General features: G+C 43.3%; 1 protein-coding gene across 1 annotated transcript in view; it reads right to left on the minus strand.

Annotated features, from left to right (window-relative positions):
- The window catches only part of KIAA2012 (KIAA2012 ortholog), a 107,578-nt gene that overhangs the window by 61,843 nt on the left and 33,606 nt on the right, over positions 1 to 12,129 (minus strand). Inside the window, exon 11 of the mRNA XM_049615168.1 lies at positions 10,161 to 10,271. Within this exon, the coding sequence (XP_049471125.1) occupies positions 10,161 to 10,271 (111 nt within the window). The remainder of the gene's footprint in view (positions 1 to 10,160; positions 10,272 to 12,129) is intronic.

The raw sequence follows: 12,129 nt of genomic DNA on the forward strand, positions 1-12,129 counted from the left end.
TCCTAGAAAATTCCAACTGGAAAGTATTTTGAAATCTTCTAACCGTCCCCCTCCAGACTCATTTCCAAATATATTTATATATGTATGTATGTATTTATGCTTCTTTGTCTCATTACTGATAATAAACTAGAGAGGGTGCCAAAAAAGAATGTTTGTTTTTATTGATTTGCTAAACTGTGGTGGGCTTGGAAAAGCCTGTTCCTTGGTGTTTTTCCACCTCTCGAGTACACACACACAGCCGCACACACACACACAACTTAGGCTGAGCAGGGCAACTTGGGATTCTGAGAACCAACACTGGAGAGAGGAAAAGCCATAATTAGTGTTAATTGTTGACCCTACAGTTCAAGAATAGATGCTCTGGAGAATGGGAAATGAGAACAAACATTAATTATTGAGTAGGGACCTTGGAGACAGACACTCCGGATTAAAAGGAGAGAGATAAATTGCATAATGAATGTTAATTTTCCCTCAAAGAATTGAGTGGTCGGTGGTTGGAAAGGAAAAAGAGGCTAAAACAATCATGAAAGAGAAACCTCGCTGTGTGTGGGGGTAAGAGGGTACAGGGTTATACACACACTTTCCATCACTGCTTACCGCCTCACCCTTTGCCTTACAGCTCCCAAGAAATTTGCTCTGAGGGTTTTCCTTAGGACTCTTACTGTATACCATTGTTGTCTGCTAGGAAGCTCAACCATTTCCCCAAGAGCACATAAGCCAGAAAACAGGCACACTGCACACTGACAAGCTGAGAGGTGTGTGACACTGAAATTTATTTTGTATGTGTGTTGGTGGGGAGTGTAACTTACAATGAGGGGGGTGGAGGGGCACCTGGGTGGGTCAGTCCGTTAAGCCTCCGACTTCCGCTCAGGTCATGATCTCGTGGTTTACAGGTTTGAGCCGGGTGTGGGGCTCTGTGCTGACAGCTCAGAGCCTGGATCCTGCTTCGGATTCTGTATCTCCCTCTCTCTCTGCCCCTCCCCCCTCATGCTCTGTCTCTCTTTCCTTCAAAAATAAATGTAAACATCAAAAAAAAATTTTTTTAAAAATGAGGGACATGGCTGGAACTGAATGCCACTCAAGAGAGAGCTGTGGCCCTGTGTGTGCTGCTGTGGGGGTGATGGGCTCCAGGGCCTTAACTGTTGCTTTATCTTAAGTGTAATACATCCCCCTCCCCCTCCCCACCCACAGCCTCCAAAGAAACCCTCTTAACTGAAAGTGAAAACAGAAAAAAGGTAATTTGAGTGGAAAATTGGAGATGAAGATTGTAGCTAGTTTTGTAAAGAGACTCTAGTAATCAGGCTTGTCACTGGCTGCTCAGAGTTAGAGAGCTGGTGCACGTCCCCACATCCAGGCAGCATCCCCCATGTCTGTGCACTGCCTTCTGTTCAGGCCCTCATCAGCTGTTGCCTGGATGGCTCTGCAGTAGCCTGAGCGCTCAGCCTTTTCTCTTGCCTGTTCCTTCATGCTGGCACACGCACTGGGTTACATGACACCCCTCCTCAAACATCTGTGATTCCTTGTTGCCTAAAAAGCAGCATCGATAGCTTTATCCTGGAACACAAGGTCTCTGCTCTGGCCCTGGCCTGACTTTCAGCCCCGTCTCTTCCCGCAAAGCCCCTCACAATCCATACACATGGCCGCTTGTCATTTTCTACACATATTCTACTTTCCTGTCTTTGTTCATGCTGGTCCCTCAGCTGGTCATGTCTTTCTCTCTGCACTGTTTATCCACTTTTACTAATTTCTCAAAGGTTAGTGCAAATGGAATTTCTCTGCAAAAATCCCTCCCTGGAGCCCCTGGATGCTCTAGGTTAGAATTGATCACTCCTTCCTTGAGCACCCCTGAATCGTGTTGGTTAGGCCTCTAATGCAGCACTCCTGCCATTCTGTCTTGTGGTGGAGTTCATTCCTTGTGAGTCTGTCCTCACATGGGCTGTGAGGCCCTGCTGGGCAGTAGCCACAGATGCTGAGCCTTGGAAACAGGATGAGAGAGCGCAAGCTCTGGGATAGGGATGCCTGGGAATGAATAAGCTCACTGCTTACAGGGTGAAATCAAAGTGCACAGGGGAGTTAGGCTCCCGTGTTTGTTTCCCCACACTGATATGTGAATGAAAATACTCACTTCATGGGATTACTGGCTGATGGAATGAGATGACACCGGTGATACAGTGCCTGAGAATGTTTGCACTCAATATCAACCTCTTTCTCTGTTCCTTGCATATGATAGGCATTCACATTTTATTATAGGAGTTAAACACACATGTAATGGGTCTTCTCTCTTTTAGGTCCAATAATATTTTATATAAGAAGTTTACTTAATACTTTACAAGATGTACTGCAATATGTTACCAAGTGGGAACTGGGATGGCAGATATTTTTTTATGCTAACAAGGAAACACACTTTATCATGTATTTCAGTATCATTCTGAGGACTGGAATTGGGAACACATTTGAGAATAATCCTTTTTTTGGGTAGCATGAACTTTTTTTTATTTTTAATTTTTATTTAAGTCCAAGTTAGTTAACATATAGTGTAATAATGATTTCAGGAGTAGAATTTAGTGATTCATCACTTACATATAATGCCCAGTGCTCATCACAAGTGCCTTCCTTAATACCCATCACCCATTTATCCCATCCCCCTGCCTACCTCCCTTCCAGCAACCCTCAGTTTGTTCTCTGTTTTTAAGAGTCTCTTATGGTTTGGGATGGCAGATGTTATTATAGTCACATTATTTTAGCTAAGGAACATGGTGAGCTGCTGTGACAAGAGACTCTAAAAGATAAACATTTATTTATCTTTCTGATAAGAGTTGAGAGGTAGGTGGGCAGATCAGGGTGGCTTTGCTTCATGAAGTTATCTGAGCACTGATGTTTCTTATATCTTATGGCTCCATTTTCTCATCGACTATTGCCCTCTTCTACCTGGTTGAGCTGTTTTACCACCTCAGCCGAGTCCAAGGGGAAAGAAGACCAACCTCCTTTGGTAAAGAGGAAGGCAAGCAGTGTCCTTTTTAAGAAAATAGCCTGGAAGTTGCACACGTTACTTCTATTCACATTTCATTAACCACAACTTAATCACATGGCCATACTTGGTTGCAAGAGAGGCTGGAAAAACGTAATTTCTAGCCAGCAGCCATATATTCAGCTAAATTTGGATGCTTTTAAATGTGTATTTATTTATTTTGAGAGAGGGAGAGAGAAAGAATGCACATACACACATGTGTGTGAGTGGGGGAGGAGCAGAGAGAGAGGGAGAGAGAGAATCCCAAGCAGGCTCTGCACTGTCAGTACAAATCCTGACAAGGGGCTCGAGCCCATGAACTGTGAGATCATGAACTGAGGCATGATGAAGAGTCAGATGCTCAACGGGCTGAGCCACTCAGGTGCCCCTGGATGCTTTTTAATAAAAGGAATAATGAAAGAATGGATATTGGTGAACAATTAAAGTCTCTGCTACTCACAGTTTCAACCATTATTTATGGGCAGTATTCCAGGAGTACCCATGGTATTTTCTGGGATATTCAGAAGTAGATAAAGGGGATTAACCCATAGGAGTTTTAAATCTTGAGGAAAGAAGATAAAAAGTAAAAATGGTAAAGGAAGTGATGAAGTGCCTGGTGAGAGGCCCAGGCAGTAAGAATTAGTGGAATCTAAGAAATCAGCAATTAGCATGACATCAGGTAAGCTGTCACAAAGAAGGTGGGAATTCAGCTAGTCGTTGAAGCCTGGAAACTTGGACAAGAAGGACTGGAGGTAAATATGATTTAGTAGGAAGAGCTTTGACCTGAGTGGGTGCAGGAAGATCTGGATTTGAGCCTTAGATTTGCCACATAGAAGCTGTGTGACTTTGGGCAAATCACCATACTTTCCTGGGCCTCAGTGTCCTTATCTATAGAATGAGAGAGTTTGCAAACTGTGGTCTCATATCTCTAGTGGCTCTGTATAGACCCCCTACCCAGGAACAATCTTAGGAGGGGAAGAATTAGCTGAGCTGTGGAGAAGTTGGGGGGGACATAGACCAACCCCACTTCAACCAGACAGCTTTGCCGTTATCCATATAATTTACTAGTGTCCTCAGCAAGTCTATTTGATAAGCGCTTCCTCTGCTTAAATGATGATGAAGGTCATGCCTCCATTCCGTCTTAACTCTGGGGTTCTCCGAAATAGAACAAATGTAAGGGAGGTAGAATTCATAATTTCATGGGCTTTCTAAAAAATGTAAGTATCATCATATGCAAAAAAATAAAGAGGAACTAAATATTCTTCAATACTTCATTATTGATTTTTTTCCTTAAAAAAATAATTTCCAACAGATTCAGAGAGAACTATTATTTTTGACATTTTTCTTCTTTGGGAGGCATAAAGTGGTGATGACACATTTTTAGCCAAATATGAGGTAGGGGAATTTTTGTGCTTATAGGAATCATGAGAGGTTTTTGTCAAAGGAAAGGAGGCTTCCTAGTATTTTTTTAGTGGCTCTCTGCTGGTGGCTATCAGAACACCTTCCAGTGTGGGCTGCTGGGGCTTTGCTGGCCTCACTGTGATGAGGGAAAGAACCCTACTTCTCTATGAAGTCCAGGAATAAGCACAGCTATCACAGCCTGCTGTGTGGTCTATGTGACAGACCCAAATTAGCTCCATGCTGAGCCTCATGGGAATCTCCCATAATTTCTGTAAGGAGAGTATGTTGGTCAGGGCTTAGTGGAGAACAGAAACCACCATGTATTTTAAAAAGGAATGGAGTTACTATACAGAACTTGGTGCTTATAAAGTTGCTGTAGCAACTACCTCAGTCTTCATAAGCTTGCTTGTCAGCACAAGTAGCCCAAAGCTTCTGCCTTGCTTCTGCCCTCCATGGCTCTTGCTAGAGCAGCTCTTTGGCAGAACCCAATTTGCGTGTAGCCTCCTGATGGCAAAGGTTATCCAGGAAGTGTTTTTATCCTTGCCTCTGCAATACAGGAAGGCCCACTGGAAGACAGTGCTAGGTGCCAAGTGACCATATCCAGTCACATTTTCCTATATTTCAATTGACCTGAGATTATTAGAACTGGCAACATTATTTCTTATGGGTTATTAACAAACACTGATTGGGCAAAATTTGCAATCAGTCCAAAATTTGCACACTGGCTGCTTCTTACTTTCCTCTACTTCTCACTCAGATGGATGGATTGTGGACCTTATGATTAGAAGTGATGTTTGGAAAATGAGAATAAGAACAGTTGTGAATTATTGAATGGCTGAGATCCTGCTTCAGGATTTAGACAGCAGAAATGCCCCACCAAGAGAGTCTCCTTGGGAAAAGGGCATATTTAGTAACATACAACATTATAGCTGGAAGGAACCTTAGAAAGCATCAGTTTAGCATTTTCCAAAGTGTTCCAAAAATGACTTAGATCCACATGTGCTTTGCTGAAAACAATAAATAATTAAGTGGTCAAATAAGTTTGGGCAACAATGCATATCCTCATCTGAAAGAGCAGTAATTCACGTTAGCATATTAGAGGCCTTGTGAAGTCCTGCAGTAAGAAATCTGCTTAGCTAATTTAGCTCACTGGTTTCCACACTTATTTGACCTCAGAATCTTTTGTTTTTTACATAATGCCTGTTAATCTTCTGAGGAATTGGAGTTCTATGGGACATAGTCTGGGAGGATTGGATCTAATTCCATCTACTCTTTTCCCATATGAGGAAGCTGAAGTCCACAGCAGTGAAATTACTTGGCCATGATCACAGAAATTGCAGGTGGTAGAGCTGAGCATAAACCCCAAGACTTTGGACCCTTAGTCTGGAGTTCTTTCTTTTTACCCTGAACACTACTTTGTCTAAAGGACTTTTCCTCCTTTATTTTTTTTTAATTCAATGTTTATTTATTTTAGAGAGAGGTGGGGGAAGGGGCAGAGAGAGAGAGAGAGAGAGAGAGAGAGAATCTGAAGCAGACTCTGCACTGTCAGTGCAAAGCCCAATGTAGAGTTTAAATCCTTGAACCGTGAGATCACGACCTGAGACAAAGTCAGACACTCAACTGACTGAGCCACCCAGGCACCCCAACGGACTTTTCCTCCTTTAACTCTCCTGTCATCTTTAAGGCACCAGTTGTTAAGAGAAAGACTACTCAATGAAAATCGTATTCTTTTACCCATGGGTTGCCACAACCAGCATTATCACAGATGCCAAATGGGGAAAGCAAAGAAAAAGTCAACCGTTTAGTATGTTTGCTTCTAAATAATCAGTGTTTTGAGACCAGCTGGAATATTCTTCAGACCCTACATGTTTCTGTTTACCAAATTGCAGATCACCAGGAAGTGACACGAAGTATATGATCTATTGCTAAAACTATCGCCAAATCTACTGACCTAAGAACAAGAAACCTTTATTATATCTTGCACAGTTTCTGTGGGAATCTGGGAGTGGCTTTGGTGTGTGATTCTAGTGCAGAGTTTCTTGTGAGGCTGTAGTCACAATGTCAGGCAGGGTGGTCATCTGAAGGTTTCACTGGGGCTGGAGCATCTCCTCTCAAGCTAGTTTACCCATAAGCCTGGAAAGTTTATTCTAGCTGCTGGCAGGAGGTGTTACTTCCTTGCCATATGGACCTCTCCACAAAGTTGCTTGAGTAGCCTCATGACAGACATGATGGTTGGCTTTCCCCAGAGTGAGGAATCCAAGAGAAAGAGCCAGGAGGAAGCCACAGTGCCTTTTATGACCCAGGCTCAGTCTGGGTCAATTCTGTCATATTCTACATTTATTAGAAATGAGCCACTATGTCCCATCTACACTCAAGGGAAGGAGTATTAGTTTCTCCCTTTTGGAGGAACAAGTGTCAGAGAATTTGTGGACATATTTTAAAACCACCATACCAAGAACCAAGAAAAAGTTGTAAGAAGAAGGATGCTAATTAAATGACCAAAACAGGGGTGCCTGGGTTGCTCAGTCAGTTAAGCAGCCAACTCTCAATTTCAGCTCAGGTCATGATCTCGTGGTTCAGGAGTTTGAGCCCTGAATTGGACTCTGCACTCACAGTGCAGAGCCTGCTTTGGATCCTCTATGTCCCTCTCTCTCTCTCTCTGCCCCTCCCCTTCTCATGCTCTCTCTCTCTCTCTCTCTCACACACACACACACACCCACCCCCCCCCCCCCCCACACACACACACAAATAAATAAACATTAAAAAAATAATAAAATAAATGACCAAAACATAAAGAACATATTTGGGGTAAAAATCCATTTAGGACAAGAACAAGTGCTAACTGGAAACTCTGAAAGAGATCAAGAATTTAAATTTACATGGGGGCATATGGGTGGCTCAGTTGGTTAAGTGTCTGACTCTTGATTTCAGCTCAGGTCATGATCTCATGGTTCTTGAGATTGAGCCCTGTGGCAGGTTCTTGCTTACAGCATGGAGCCTGCTTGGGGTTTCTCTCTTTTTCTCCCTCTCTCTGCCCCTCCTCGCTCTAAACAAACAAACAAACAAACAAACAAACAAACATTAAATAAAATTTAAATTTACATGGACCTGAAGTCTCAACCTGAATCACTGGCACAGACATCCTTGAACTTCTTGCAATGAAAAAACTTAGAAAACTTCTCTTGTGGCCACCATTACTGGGAACATAGGTGAAGGATCTGACTCAAGGATAAGCAATGCAGAGAGCACAGCCACTGCTTTGACTTATATCCTTCCAAGTGAACTTTTCCTTTCTTAAGCCTTTGCATTTTCTAAGTGTTGCAATATCCCAACATAACCAAGAGTGTCAAATTCCATCTCTAGCCTTCACATCTTTTTTTTTTCTTCTGAAGGTTTATATCCATTTCTCTATGCTCTCTGAAAGCAAGATATCATGATCTAATTGCCTAAGAATGTATTTCCAAATAGATGTTGACAGAGTCTGAGAGTCTCAGAAAGATCAGACAGATCATATTGTCTCCTTTACTCAAGATTTTTAAAAAATTAACAACAACAACAACAACAACAACCCAACGTGATCCCCAAAGAACTTTCCTTTGTGGTACCTGGGGTATTCAAATCAATCAGCAAGTATTTCTTGGACATGTGATAAAGATAAGAGGTTCTCTGGGACTCATGTAATATATTTGAGGAGCTAAACAGAAAACAGATGCAGATTAAAAACAATAATCACAAAACTGGGATTGAGAGAGAGGAATGGGCTGAGGCAGTTATAAGAGAGGAGGTGGATTTATTAAGAAAACTGTCCCAGAAAAGATGAGCCTTTGCCTGGAACTTAAAACAATTCTCAATATTTGTGAACAATTGGGCAAAGGCTGGGAGGGGCATAAGAGAAGGAAGCCTGAATGTCTGGGCCATCGGAGAGATGAGGAAAGCGTGGGCCTGAATGTGATGGGAGACGAGACTGGAAGGATAGGGAGGGGAGGATGGTAGAGATGGATCTGAACAAACTGAGCTACAAAGAGTTTGGTGTAATTGGAGCAAGTCCTTTGCAAGAGTTGGACATTTTTTTTAGTATACTCCTTCTCAAAATGAAATGAAACAAAACAACAGCAACAAAATCTTTCCTATTCACAGAGACTCTCCAAAGGCTAGACCTGTTCTATGGGCCCCCCGTAGGGAGATGTGGGTTTCAGGTTCTGCCTTGTCTTCCAGGACACATTCCAATCACCATCAGGGCTAAAGGTCCACCAATTGTATGTGGAGGAAAGGCTGGCAAGAGGCCAGTGACTGACTGACTGATGGATTGATTCATTCAACAAGCTTACCGTGAATGCCTTTAGGCTTGAGAGGATTAAATGTATTGTTCGTGGAACTAGCACAAGATGGCAGACAAGTCTCCATTTATTCAGCATAAGTTTCATTTCTCTTTCCTCCTTTTGTGTGGACATTATTGAAAGACTTTTCAATGAAAATTGATTGTGATCCTGCTATGTATGTGTTAGGGACGATGTTAGGTGCTGGGAATACCAAAATGACTGAAACATCATACTGACAATGTGACAACGAACTTAAAGCCTAAATATTTCCTTTTCTGCTTCTGGCTTTTGCTTTACCAAAAGGGGAGCTATTTCTCCTAGAACGGAGTGGACAAATGTGTGGCAGGTGAACAGAATCATATTTGCTCTCCAGTTGTTGTACCAGCTGTGTCACACTGACAGTGGCCTCCACCTGTCCAAATTCTGCTTCTGCCAATACAGATCCAAGTTATTTTTATACTTATATCATGCAATAACCCAAGTGGTGATGAAAGTTCTTTAACACTGAATTTGGAATTGAATGCATTCTAGTTTCTGGAAACCCATGTACTAATCATCTATTTCCAAGCAATAGATGCAATATGTAAACTGCAGCAATAGTCAAGAAACTTCCTAGCTGCTGGAGGTAGAGGAGTTGATCTTCTCATTTTGGATGAGGGACCTTGAACACTGGGAGGGACTGACCCAAAGTCATCTGACATGTAGATGGAGGCAGAGGACAAGCCAGGGCTACTCAAATCTCCTGGCTTTGAATCCATGCTCTTTTTATTAAGCCAGTGGTGACATAACTCACCAAATGAGTACAGATTTTAATCTCCCTCATCAAGAGGCCTGCTGGGCATACGTCTCACACATACACATCATGATGGTTCCTGGGTGGTTGATACTCATCACCCTCTGACTTCATTTTTTTTTTTCCCTTTGCAAAATGGCTATTGCCCAGAGCCAGCATCTCTTCTCCAAAAAGGTAATGTGCCAGAGGGTTTTTGGAAACTGCTTTGATATCTGTCAGAAGCCAAATGATTTGCAGCAATGAACCAACGCACATAACAAGGATACCTGATTGGATTACCAATTAACCATCTCCACCTCTGGAAGGTGGCTGGAAAGAAGAGAAAAGGCAGTGTTTAGTTTGGGCAATTACCAAAAGGGCTTTATCATTCTCATCAAGGCATCAACACAGCACATTAGACCTCCTCCAAGCCATTCCACAGGAACTTCCCTCTCCAGATGCTCCAGCAAGAGTAAACTTGTCATGCAAACATTGGGTTATTGTGTCTGAGCTACAGAAGCACCTCTGTGTCAGTGAGAGGGGAGAAACTGGCTGACTTGCATCTGTTTTTAACGATGTCTCTGCTGCTGGGAAGTTTTGGAAGCTACAGGTAAAATCTTTCCATATAAAAGTGAGGCTGGCCTGCGGTGTAGCATCTTACCTTTACTTGAAAGAGGCTCCTCGGTTTCAGTAGGCCTGGGGAGGGATAGGCAGATGTTTTCTCCATCTGGACCCAGCAAGAAGTGTCCCGGTGTGGGGTCTTTGGAATCTTCTTGAAAATAAACACAAGCATGGACAATGTTAGCCCCAGTGCAGGGGAGGCAGGCTTCACCTGGACTGTGCTCCCCGAATCCCCAGCAGGCAGATGCTAGTGTGCTCAGGTGCTTGCCAGAGTGCAGGGTCAGCCCTACTCCTGGGATTTGGCAGAGCAGGGCCAGCATTTACGTCCTGCTCTCTGGAGGTCAGTGTGGGACTGCCACTAGCCTATGTCATGCCTTTGTGAGACTCTGGCAAAGGGGTCTCTCTGGACTCAAGCAGCCCTATATTGGCAAGGCTAGGATGGTGTGTAGCCCAGCCCCTGGGCACAGGGCTATGTGATTTCAGCCTCTGCTTCCCTTTTCCATCACATGTCTCTCTGCCGTGCTCTGCAGTACAGCCTACCCTATGGATCAATGCTGGGACTGCTCAGTGACTCCAGGTCCTCAGGCCACTGAGAAGAAGGAAGCTGTATTTCCCTCTGTTGCTTAGAAGAGTTGAAGGTGTTTCTATAACCTTCCCTTCCCTATCACTGTGGCACAGGGGTCAGGAGGAGAGCCGGCCACTGGCCACATGGATGCTTACAAGGACACACACACACACACACACACACAGGCATAAGATGCACACACAGAAACACACACATTTACAGATGTGCACACACATCTAATTACAGGTGTGCACACACATATATATGCAAAGCAAGTGTGCACACGCATGCATGCACAACCACACATGCATGTGTGCACGCATGTACACATGTACCGTGCATGAACAAGGACACACATCAATACATGCACACTTGTCCTCAGGCATGCATGCCTGCATAATCACACACACACATATATACACACAAGCACTCATGTAGGCATATAAGTATACACATACCCTCATACACACATGTGCTCTCATATACACATTCATTTACACACACTTAGCCAACACACTTGGGGCTTTAGGCTGCATTCTTATCATAGTCATGGCCCTGGTATTCATTTTTTCTTTTTTTTTTTTTTTTTTAGTGTTTATTTGTTTTTGAGAGGGAGGGAGAGACAGAGAATGAGCAGGGGAGGGGCAGAGAGAGAGGGAGACACAGAATCCAAAGCAGACTCCAGGCTGTGAGCTGTCAACACAGAGCCCGATGCTGGGCTTGAACTCATAAACTGTGAGATCCTGACCTGAACTGAAATCTGACACCCAACCAACTGAGCCACCCAGGTGCCCCCATTCTAATCAGATACTCCCTTTATAAAAATGTCCAAGTGTGTGTGTGTGTGTGTGTGTGTGTGTGTGTGTGTTTGCTGTGATTTGTCTTGGGCTATGCAACCTCCTAGAACACCCTTGTTACTGACATGACTGTACCCAAAGTTTGGTTCATTTGTATCAAATTTAATAGAGGATCACTGCCATGCAAGTATAAAAGGGGAGAGTGTTGTAGGAGAAAGATTCCTTACAGAAATAGTTTATAAGTGAAAATGACATCTTTGGAGAAAGAGATAGAGAGGTAGTGAAAGAGAGGAGTTTGATTTTGACCATTGCAGTGTTAGGGAAGCTGCAAACACATAAAGGAGTTACTGATCTATGTATTTAATTTATGCTTACAAGGTTTCAACTATACATGCTTGGGGGAAGGAGGGAGGGAGTCAGAGACTTAAACAGTGAGGCATCCTGTCCCTGAGTGGCATGAGATGAAAATGAAAGATGCCATACTTGCTGTCTTTATGGTTCTCAGTTCCCATGTGCCTCTCAGAGAGTGAGTTTCTTGCAGCCCTGAGTGTGATTCTGCTGTTAACAGAGATACTTTCTTCACATTGTCTGGCACCCAAACACACACTGATCTCCTTCATCTGGGGCTCAGCCAGAGAAAGCAGCCC

The sequence above is a fragment of the Panthera uncia genome (genome assembly GCF_023721935.1).
Source record: "Panthera uncia isolate 11264 chromosome C1 unlocalized genomic scaffold, Puncia_PCG_1.0 HiC_scaffold_3, whole genome shotgun sequence".
NCBI lineage: Eukaryota > Metazoa > Chordata > Mammalia > Carnivora > Felidae > Panthera > Panthera uncia.